Genomic DNA, 12,183 nt, shown 5'->3' with positions numbered 1-12,183 from the left:
CATTCTGTCATTATTCAAAATATTACTGTTAATATTGTCTACCATACTAGTAGTAGAAATAAGAAATATTCCATTCTCATGATCAATTCTTCATGATTATAAACAGGACAGAAAATAAAACTAAATTCTATTAGAAAATAAATCAACAAAGCACAAACTAAGCACTTTCACTGGTACTTAGTATCCCCATGAGTATTCTAAAAGTAGCATTAAGACAGACCCCTTGCCCTTATGTGGCAAACACACTCACCCAGACACCAAAACTAACAGGATTAAATAGAAAATCAGCAAGCAGATATATACCCAAAATGCCCAGATGTAAACAGGGGCAAAGAAAAGGACATCATTTTATCCAGGACCAGAAGGTTCAGATTTCATACCAAGAGTAGCTTTGATGAATAGATATAAATAATCCTCCTACTATAAATTTACCTAAGCATTTGAAATTGTCTGGCACATAAGAAGCAGGTGCTCAATAATATCAATCAAATTCAAAAGACAGGCAAAAGTAAAGGATTTCACAAGCTCTTTTTACATTCTAATTTTTCTGAACTTGGGAAATTTTCAACTAATGTGCTTTTAAGGGAACAAATAATAAAATCTCTAATTAAATCCATGATGTACTTTACATTGGTTTTTTAAAATTCATATATTACCACACATTGTGGTGGTGTAGCAGATGTGGTGAGAATTAGAGTAGTAGGCCAAATTCATCTTTTAAACAAGATCATTTGCGTCCAAGGGTACTCTGGAAGCAATACAAACAAATCCTTAATAATAAACACAGAAAGACTTTCAAGAGTTACTCTTGAGTAAGAGTTCTGAGTAAACTCAGAATCCCTACCCCTCTATTTGTAGGTAAACTTTGAGTTTCATCCCTCACAAATTCTTTTATTCTTACAGACAGGAGAGAGAGAACAACTGAGTCAAATTTCCATTTATCATTGTGGCTTTGTCTAGTCTTTGTAGTCCTGCTCCTAGACAATCACCAGTAATACTGCGTACTTTCATATCTTCAAATATTCTTTTGTTGTAGAACCCTTCCCTTTCCTCCATCCCCCAAACAATTTATAAGACAAATGAAAGGAAAGATGTTCTGGGAGATCCAGACACTCACACATCCATTTCTATCTACACCCTCAAATCTGAGATGGAATTTTTCCAGACATGATTTCAAAACCTTAAGAATATGGTGAAAACTATAACCATACAGCAAAAAAAACTTAAGAGAAATAATACCCCTGACATGTTTGAAAGTGCTTATATTTATTTCTATTCTTAAAACAAATCCTTATTCTTTTTAGGAGTCATCTTTTTTTTATTATTCATTTATTCATATGTGCATGCATTGTTTGGGAGGAGTCCTCTTAACATACTATATGGAATATTTATTTATTAAGACTCCCCAAACTATGCACTTACATCCATTTGTTATTACTGAACCCTTTGCAATGGGCATTTCAACAAACAGACCATAGATCACAATAAAATTCTGCTATAAAAAATGACAAACACAGGCTGTGTGGTGGCTCACACCTATAATCCCAGCTAATGAAGATGCAGAGATTGGGAGGATTTCAGTTCAAGGCCAGCCCAGGCAAAAAGTTAAGTGAAACCCCATCTCAACTGATGAACTGGGTCTGGTGGTGTGTGCTTGTCATCCTACCTACGCAGGAAGCATAAATAGGAGATCTGAAGTACAGGCTGGACTGAGCAAAAATAGGAGACCCTAGTCAAAAAATAACTAAAGCGAAAAGGGCTGGAGATGTGGCTCAAGTAATAGCATACCTGCCTAAAAAGGACAAGGCCCTAAGATCAAACCCTACTACTATTATTCCCCTCCCCCAAAATAGGCAAATAAATACAAGCTAAAAATTATAAGAAAAGGAAATGAAGTCTGAACTATTTAAAATACTAACAATGAGGCTTAGAGCAACAATTAATCTTTCAAAGCAGGCAAGCTGAGTTAGAATACAATAGGACAGCAACAGACTCTTAATAGTAAAAAAATAATAAGTACCTCAGTTTCAAATCATTAATGTAAAAGGAAAAGTAAAACAGATTCTAATACTCCCTGTTAGATCCCTGGCATTCTTGGGGCAGGCAGAAGGACCCAAGGCTACACCTTAAAACCAGACCCCCTGATTTATGACCACTTGTTTCTCCCTGCCTGTTTCTCGGCTTGCAGAACAACTCAGGAACTCCCAGTTACTCAACTAGCCAGACATGTCGACCTGTTCCATCTGGTGATCGCAGATAATCAGAGACCAGAGACTCTCTCCCTCCCCCATGGCTTGGCCCCTCCTATAAAGCCCACTACCCAATTCAGCCAAGCCACCTCACTCTGAACCCAAGAGTGAGAGTCCTGCAGTCTGGACTAATAAATCTTTCCTTTCCACACATGGCGTGGTCTTAATTCAGCAGTACCTTACATCTGGTGCCGAAACCCGGGAGAGGTTAACAGGACGCTCGGCCTGGGGCTGGTCCTTTGGCCTTCATGTCCTGCCCTCTCCCAAACCCAGACTGCTGAATTGACCCCATGTGCCTCTGGACTGTGAATTTTGGACCTTACTGCCTTGCTGGCTTTTCCATCCATCATTAGCCTTTCTCTTCCACTGCTCTCTACCTGACCTACTTCTCTCCTCAGGATCAGTAAGTGTCACCCCCCTTCGGGGCTGCCTGCTCTGTCTGGTCTGGTAGTTGTGGCGCCACACCAGGCATGCCTCCTGTGCCCACTGGGGCACCCCTCCGATTAGCACAGGATGCCTGGCTAACCAGTTGGGCATTCTCTATGGATGGCAACCCAGGCCAGGGACGTCCACCCTTGGGAACCCATTTGGGTAACACTTACACTTCCCCCTCCATCTCACTCTCTCTCTCGCTCTCTCACTCTCCCTCTCTGTTTTCCTTTCTTCCACCCAAGGTGAGAGCTCGACAGCCCCTCCAACTTACTATGACCAAATGGCAACTGGACGATTCTGCTCTCCTTGCCTGAGTCACATAAGGGAGGCTAGATCTTGACCTAGATCTATATTGGCCTTAAGAGTAAACTCACCAAGGCACCTGCCTCACTCTCTCTCTCTGTCGCTCTCCCCCTCTCTCTCTCTCTCTCTCTCTCTCTCTCTCTCTTTCTACATAATGGGGAACTTAAACATGCAAAGGGTGGCCCTCAAACCCCCCCAGGAAGATCTTGTGAAAATGGCATTTAAGGTATTTAATAACTGAGAAGAGGTTTGAAACCAGTAAAAGGCCCAGCTCTTGACAGCTGCCCTGAGGCCACCTCGTCCAACTTCAAGATGGGCCACACAACAACGCACACCTCCAGGGCCTGCTTCAAGTGCAAACAGATGGGACACTGGGCAAAACACTGCCCTTCACCTCGCCCGCCACCAGGACCCTGTCCACAATGTGGCCAGAGTGGACACTGGGGGACAACTGCCCCTCTTTGTCTCTGCAAGGGAGGTCAGTCTCCCACTCCCATTCTCAACAGAGTGAAGGTCTCTTGGACCTCTTGGGCCTGGTGGCAGAAGACTGACACAGCCCTGGGACCTTGGCCCCCTTCAAAATCACCTCGGAGGAGCCCAGGGTAACTGTCCAAGTAACAGGGAGGCCTCGATCACCTACTTGGTGCTACCTGACTTCTCAGGTAAGCTTTATCCTTCACAGATCTCCATGGTGGGGGTAGATGTTCTCCTCCACCAGCCAAAAAGGAAAGACAGTTTTATTTAAAATTAAAGTTCATGTGAAAGTTAATTTTGAAGTTCAAGTTGCAAAGTAAACTACTGAAAAGGATATAGATAGATAAACTTCAATGTGTAATAAAGTTAAAGTTAACTGTAATCTAAGAGCTGCCTAAAAAGATTTTTAAGGTCATGTCAAACTAAAATCTAAGTCTCTATGTCTATAAAATAACAATGTTATCTTAAACATTTTATCAAAAAAAATTATTTGTGTTTTCTGTTAACCCTGTAAAGCTTTAAGTACTACTAAATCAGAGTTCATTAACATATTTACTCATGTGTCTTAAATGACCATCTTCTAACTGTGTTCTGTGTCTATACTTTATCTAAATATGATACAAAAAGTGATAATTTATATAAAATATCCAACAGTGCTGCATTTAACCTGCATTCTGACAGTCAACCTCTATTTGCCTTTAAAGGTCCCACAAATGCTTCATAGCAACTAACCTGGTCAGTTTTGCCACAAGAATTTAAAGATAGCCCTCATCTTTGTGGACAGGCCCTAACTAGAGACTTCTTAGATTGGCACTACCCAGAGGCCACCCTTCTTCAATGCAGAGCCACAAAGCCCCTTATCTGCAGGGCAACTGAGTCCTTTTTAAAACTTTCTGGCTTCCGGGAATACAAAGTCTCTAAAGAGAAGGTTCAATTATGTCTCCCGCAGGTCACGTACCTAGGTGTGTTCTTAAAGGGACAGACTCACTCCCTGAGTCATAAGTAAATCAACCCAATCCTCTGTTTCCCACTCCCCCATACCATAAAAGCAGCTTAAAGCTTTCTCGGGAGTTACAGGATTTCATAGAATCTGGATCCCTAAAAATATGCAGCCTTCAACAGACACCTTTTTTTGCTCCTCCTAATATTCCTATTTGTGTTTTAAATAATGTATGGCTACCCATTTCTCTTTAAAAAAACTTGCCTCTACCAGACTCTGCTCCTCTGGTTGACTATCTTAACCTCCTCTGGGAACTTCTCAGACAGCAGGCAGACCAGATCCTGCCCCACCCCTCAGAGGGCCCCATAACAATTTCAATTAAACCAGGGGATCATGCTCTCCTCAAGGATCTTCGACCCTCTATGCTGGGACCTCGGTGGACCAGCCCTCATCTGGTCATCCTCACAATGCCCACTGCTGTCATGGTCAATGGGACCCTCCAGCTGAGGGGGATAAAACATTGCCCACCAACTTCAGACTCTTCCACTACAGAAAAGGATGAGTACTCTTGCATACCACTGGGCCCCAAGCGGCTACGCCTCTCCTGCAAACTCTCTCCCTCTTCCACTTCTACATAAGCTCTTAGTCCTCATCTGGCTCTCGATCTGCTTTCCCTTCGCAGCCCAGAAATCCTCCTCCTGTGACCCACGCATGCGCATTTCCCAGGCAGAATGTATTGTTACTAAGACTTTACTGTTCCACACTTACTATTCCTGTGCAGGCTCTGTTATTGGGTCATGCACTCACAATCACACCACCTATCAAGTGTGCTCCCATGATACTCAATTTACCTGCTTCAACCCCACTTATTGCCCTGTGGAGCAGTAGTTAGAACTCAGAAGTGGCCACCTCGCTGGGAACACTGTTACTCGAACTCAGGTGTTCGATCCTGAAAAACCAGTGTCATTATTGTTTGATGCTTGTGCAGCCACGGACAAACTATGTGGAGATACAGGCTGTGGCTGTGGAGGCCTGGGTTGGGAAAGGACTTATACGTCAAATTAAAAATATATGTGCTCCGGAGACAACTTCTGGTGTAATAATGAGGGTTATCATTTTTGCCCTTATTGGAGTTGTGTTTCATGGGCCACGTGGCACAGAGCTACACACTTAGCCCTCCTTCAAAAGGGCACTACTACCCCTAATTTCATTCAAGGCACCTGTAACCCTGTAAATTTCACTGTACTAAAGCCATCTGATTGGACACAGGGACAGATAGTTTTCTGCCATAGGTGGATTTAAAACACTGGTGGGGGCTGTGGGCCTAAATGATGCTATGGAAATACAAACCCCTAAACCAGGAAAATGCTCTTTAACCCTAGATGCCTCCAGGATCATTCAGGGAACTCAGCAGACAGACTTCCCACCAGATGCTACTACAAGCTTCTCCCAACAACAGGCCTTGTCTGCAAATAAAGCCTGGGATAAACCATCAGCCTCCACTCCTGGGGACCTCACAAATTTCCAAATTCCAGCCGAACCCCCTTTAATGACGCCCCCACTCAGCACGAAGCAGCTAGATCAATCGGCACCCATAATACCAACAAAAGGCTGGAATGTTAGGTCCCTGGCATTCTTGGGGCAGACAGAAGGTGAGGCTAACACTGAAACCAGACCCCCTGATTTATGACCACTTGTTTCTCCCTGCCTGTTTGTTTCTCGGCTTGCAGAACAACTCAGGAACTTCCAGTTACTCAACTAGCCAGGCATGTCGACCTGTTCCATCTGGTGATCGCAGATAATCAGAGACCAGAGACTCTCTCCCTCCCCCATGGCTTGGCCCCTCCTATAAAGCCCACTACCCAATTCAGCCAAGCCACCTCACTCTGAACCTGACAAGAGTGATGGCCCTGCAGTCTGGACCAATAAACTTTTCCTTTTCACACGTGGCATGGTCTTAATTCACAGTACCTTACACTTCCAATGCACCCCACAAGTGAAATAAACATAACTAGAGACACACACACACACACACACACACACACACACACACAAAACCATAAGCATACACTCTACTGAGCCATACCCCTATGCCAATAATTTTAAAAATAGGAAAATTGAACCCAACTCTTCCTATCAGCAATTCAGGGACAAAAGAAATGCACATGCTTTAATATCAGGAACATAACCAAACAGATTTTACTTTTATTTTATGTCACAACTAGAAACTAGCAAAATAAAAAATAGGGTGTTTGTACTATAAATTTCTTATTAACTTCTGTATATGGAACCATAAGGAATTATTCATAAATAACCTAATGATTAAAAGACACTGAAGTTGTACTGACCTTGATATAATTGATATCAAATGACCTTTCATTCCAAATCTGCAAAACACAAAGTGAAAAAATATGAGTTGAAAGTTTTCAAACCTCAGAAAGTATACATTATCATTAAGATGCCACTTTTCATATCATCTGTCATTTTTTTCTGAAAACCCATTTTCCCACCTGATGGAACATGCTTTCACATAATATATGGATATTGACAAAAACAACAAAACTTTTTCAAACTTTAAAATATTCCATGGGTGTTCTTCAAATACCAGAGATTTCCAACAATAGATTACACAGTCACTCAACAAATATTGACAGTGCTATGTGTATCAGGACTATCCTGGGCACTGGAGATCAGATGTGAGTATTACTGTAATAATTCTGACAAGATATCTACAGGCATACTTGAAAGCCAAGTAGTAATTAAGGATACTATATAGAAGGTATTTTTAAGCACACTGATAACAATGCTGTGCTGAACGTGAAAGCAAACTCTTAATTAGGAAGAATATAAGAAAATATACACAAATCTCTGAGGTTCAGAATCATGAAGCATGGGGTTTCAGATTTAAAAGAGAACATCTGTGACTGTAATTCTGTAGTTAAGAAAGCAATTTCTAATAGAGATAAACCTAGAGTTCAGGTGCTATAACAAGTCTTACATCAAAGAAACTCCTCTCTATGGCATGTGATTATCAAAAGACTAAATGAAATGTGACTCATCCATTATTTATGAAAAACATTTTGTAAATATTTACCATAATAGATGCTATTAGATCCAATCCTACATTTAGTCTCACTCGGTTAAAACTCAATATTTAAGAAAGTTCACAAATACAAACTAATTTTTCAGTTACAATTTGGAAAAGAATAGCAAAAACAAGCATATTCATGTTGCTGGCTTCCTACAGCCCTTGTTCACCCTCATGTTCTGTACCATCCTGCAACAGTATCCATTTCCCTCACTGACCACCACAGTTTACTAATCCTCCTATCCCCAAGTGATTATGTCACAGTTCTGCAACACAATAGGAACTCAGTAAGTGCATGCTGATAATCTAAATCAACTCCATGAAAACTTAAATATTAGTGTGGGCAGATGGCAGATGGTGTGCTAATAAGCAAGGAGACCCACCATGTGTATGCATTAGGCTCTGTAGGATATGATGCAGTCTGAGGCATGCCTCTAGCCTGCCAACAGACCTACTCTGGAAAAACACAATACCATGTTTAATTAATCTTGTAAATTATTAAAAGATGTTAAATAACATTTTAGTATACAGAGATTTCCGGAAGCCTGCCAAATCTAGCCCACCACCTGTATTTTTCAAACTGAGAGCTAAAAACTGTTTTTAGTTTTAAATGGTTATATTTCAAACTGTTACACAATTACCTTTAAAGGGATCCTGAATACTGCTTTCTGACCTACAAGCCCCAAAATATTTATGTCCTGGTTGTTTAAGAAAAAAGTTTGCCAATCTCTTGTTTAAGAAAGTAATAAAAGACTCAAAGAATAAAATGAGAATATCATTAAACTATACAGGAAATGTAGCATTACATAAGAACTAGAGAAACTAGGGAAACCCTTGAAGGGTGGTATAAGAAAAACAATTTTTAAAAAGTTCAAAGAGGCTATACACTCAGTACAATGTTTGAAGATGGGAAGAATTTGGATTGGCAAAGAATAATAAAAGTGCAAAAGTAGTTCATTTGTGTTATTTTCAGACACAAATAGAACAAATTAGTCTCATGACACAGAATAGCAAAGTGCCACAGAATCAAATTACTTTTAAAAATTACAAATAAATATCCAAAAATGAATTTTATTTTAAATATATTACTAACTCCAATATAATCAATGTCCAAATCATGATAATGCTTGGCGCCCACAATCCAGCTCACGACGTAGTAGGCAGTCAGCTGAAGATTTATGTAAGGCCAGTTGAAACCTTTGCCCAGCCATCCAGGAAATGACCATGGCAACGCTGCACACAGAAGAAAAGGAGGAGTAGGTAAAACAGTGGAAGCACTACTGAAAACAAAATAAACCAAGGAAACACTCAGCAAGGCAAAGGTCAAAAAGAAAGATTGTATACCGCACAGATTCTTAAAATCCCTTTGTACACTGCTGATGATCACTTGCTGGGAGGGTGACTCAAGTGGTAGAGCACATGCCAAGCAAGCACATGGCCCTGAGTTCAAACCCCAGTAACTGCTAAAAAAAAAACAAAAAAACACCTTTCTATGGACACTGTAATTTTCTATTGATCCTTAGAGTCAGGTCCCATAATTCCAAACGTTCTTTCAAGAGAATAAAGTAAAAACAAATAAATATCTGTCAAAGACATTTAGTAACAGAACAAAAAAGTACATTTAGGCTTGATGTCTCTACTCTGGACTCAATAGGGAAACACATCTTTGTTAAATGATATACATCAAATAAGTTCATATTCTTACAATAACTGATTATTAAGTTAAAATGAAAATAGGAGAAAATCAATAATTATAATTCTAAATCCTAACTTGGCTACTAATATATTAAAATAAGGTCAACATACAAGTTCCTTAGCTATTAAATATATTACCAATCTAATTCACCATTGAAAAATACTTTTCTAAAAAAACTGCATTACATAAAAAGTGTGACATTAAAATGATGGAACATTTGAAAACAACGAAATGCTAAATATGACCTGAAGGCCCACCTAGTTTAAGTCTTTGCTGGATGTAGGATTACCCCATGCCAGATTTTCTACATTTAAATGAGATTTGATCTTGAAAACAGACCAATGAGGGAGTAAGTGCTCAATAATGCTTTTATTGTTCAAAACATTTCTGGCTCTCTCACAAAAGTCCATTTGAAAGAACATACTTCTCATTTTTTTTTAATTTACAAAACACTACTCTTTTCCTTTAATTTTATTCTTAAGAAAATTATTTTTAATAATTATTTTTAATTTTTGAAATCAACTCTTGAAAATGGATCATTAATTTTACTTAACTTAGTATGAATGTAAGCCTATTTTAAAATGGCAAATTCAAATGATGTTCAAATTACTTCACAGGCTCTGTAAGCACTGCTACAGAACTGTGAAATGAACACAGTCTCACCTGAGCAATTATCCTATGATTCTGCTACTAGAACCTATGCCCAATATGGACTGGGAATAGGGAACTGATTGTTCAGTATCCCAGTCCCTGAAACAGTAGCCTGTGCATCACTGAGATTTGAAAAAAAAAAAAGGGAGATGTAGGTAGAAGCATCACAGTCACAGGTGGTCCAGGCAAAAAGCCTGAGACCCTCTCTGAAAAATAACTGAAGCAAAAAAAGGGGCTGGGGGGGTATGTCTCTAGTGGTAGCAAGCATAAGGCCCTCAGTTCAAACTCTAGTATTGCCAAAAAATAAAAATAAAATGAAAACACAAAAAATGTTCTTACACATACCTCTTCTAAAAATGGAGTCTACTGCTGCATTACAATTTTGTAAATAGCATTGCCCTTTTACAAATTTTGATGACAGATTTTGTTGAAGTAGTTTATTATTTCTCTCTCTGTCTCTCTCTTTCTCTCTCTCACTCTCTCTCTCTCTCACAAACACACACACACACACACACACACACACACACACACACACATACACTTGAATTGAATTTTAAACCTGACTTTGCCATTTACTATCTTCTTTCTTAGGCCAGTGACATAACCTCTCTAGAGCCCTACTGCTTCTTCCATAAAACAAGAAGAGCAACACCTCACTCCCCAGGTATTATAAAGATCAAACATAACATACAAAGGCAGAGAACGACCATTTCTGGCACATGTTTTACTGTTTTGCAGTTGGTAGTCAAGTGGCGGTATGAACATCATTAGTATTTCAGTATTAATAGAGAGTCTAGCAAACTGATTCAGTCAGAAAGAGACTGCAGAAGCATTGAAAACTCCACTTCTTACCCATAAGTATAATATTAGGGTTCCTCTTCTTAGCTTCCTTCATTAACCACCACTCATATCCTCGGAAATAATTTTCATCTAATGTGTAATGCATGTGGGAGGGCTCAGTGCCATCTGAATACGGGGAGAGCAAAAGAGAAAGAAAAAATTCATGAATGGTGCTTCCTAGGACAACTTTCACACACACATACACACACACGCTTCACAAAAGCAGCATTCCAGTTCCAGTCCTGAAGCTGGGAAAATGAGAATTATATAACTTGAAGATAGATGATCAAAGCATAATATTTCATCCTTTTTCATTATCCTATGCACAGTAAAGTTCTTAAATAATAAAACCCTGACTTTGTATTAAAGGCAGTATTAAGAGAAATGCTGAGGCAGGATAGATGAGGAGACAGGGAAATTATATGATTTTTAATAAATATTAATATCACCAGATTTAGGCAATAGAAAGTAAAAACTAAAAAATCACAGCAGGTAGCTCCCCTCACCTCACCTCCTTTTAGATGTTAAGTTACAAAATAGGGAAAAGGTAGAGGGACTATCTGCATCTACCTTCCCCTTTGAGATCTTAAGAAGTTGCAAGTCTCCTTGAATGAGTAGAAAGAAAAATGAAAGGCATGTTTTGCAAAAGGAAATCCTAAAATTCACCTATTGTTCCTGTGTTAGGATAGGGCTAGATCACATCTCTAAGTTTTAGCACCCATTTTGGCCACCCAGAGCCACTGCCTAATGATTAGGGGTTGCTAGACTTCAACTTGATAACTTGTATTTCCCTAGCTCCAAGCATATGAAACCCACAAAGAGGCCATCATTTTTGAGCTTGTCTCCTACCCTGCACTTCTAGAAGGAGGTGCCTTTTCCTTTCTCTTTTTAAATTTCTCTCTACTTTTATTCTTTTATACTAAAATAAATGAATAAGAGAAGCATAACTTTTGGACAGCAGCTTTGATTTACACCAATGATATCCATGCCAGGGACAACCCTAAACCAGTGGGAAATGTTGCCATTCCCAATGATGAACCAAATTGGAGCTACTAAGTTGGGAATGTTAATGAATGCAGAAGTAAGACTTTACATGATTAATTGCTTAACTGAAGGAATAAAGCAATCAATACACAAGGTTGTTAATTATGATTGATTAAGAACTATAACAAAGGGAAAACAGTAAAAATCCTAACCTGTTTCTAGGATGGTTCATAAAGGCCCTGAGAAAACACACCAATATCAGCCCAAACTCCATAGAAGTACAAACATTTCTAGGGATGCCTTTTATTAGTCAGTCAGCCCAGATATCTTTTGTAAGCTACAAAAAAACGAAAGATAGGACACCAGATCCCACTTAAAGAATTAGTAAATTTGGTCTTTGAGGTTTTCAACAACCAGAATTTAATGGAAGAACAAAGAAGGACTAAGAGAGTTCAGTTACAGGCAGAGAAACAGGCCTAGTTGTTTGCTAAAAAGCAAAGTAATAGCTATAATAATGGATGGAAAT

The 12,183-nt window shown here is 39.3% G+C and overlaps 1 protein-coding gene across 2 annotated transcripts in view; it reads right to left on the bottom strand.

Annotated features, from left to right (window-relative positions):
- The window catches only part of Galc (galactosylceramidase), a 59,285-nt gene that overhangs the window by 36,919 nt on the left and 10,183 nt on the right, over positions 1–12,183 (bottom strand). For both annotated transcript variants that reach the window (XM_020185887.2, XM_074067388.1), the window contains 3 exons: positions 10,686–10,799; positions 8,580–8,719; positions 6,747–6,785 (listed from right to left, as the gene is read on the bottom strand). In XM_020185887.2, coding sequence (XP_020041476.1) covers positions 6,747–6,785; positions 8,580–8,719; positions 10,686–10,799 — 293 coding nt within the window. The remainder of the gene's footprint in view (positions 1–6,746; positions 6,786–8,579; positions 8,720–10,685; positions 10,800–12,183) is intronic.

The sequence above is a fragment of the Castor canadensis genome, chromosome 3 (assembly GCF_047511655.1).
Source record: "Castor canadensis chromosome 3, mCasCan1.hap1v2, whole genome shotgun sequence".
NCBI classification, from domain to species: Eukaryota; Metazoa; Chordata; class Mammalia; order Rodentia; family Castoridae; genus Castor; species Castor canadensis.
The sequence above is the reverse complement of the archived record's forward strand: the minus strand, read 5'-3'. Positions and strand labels throughout refer to the sequence as shown.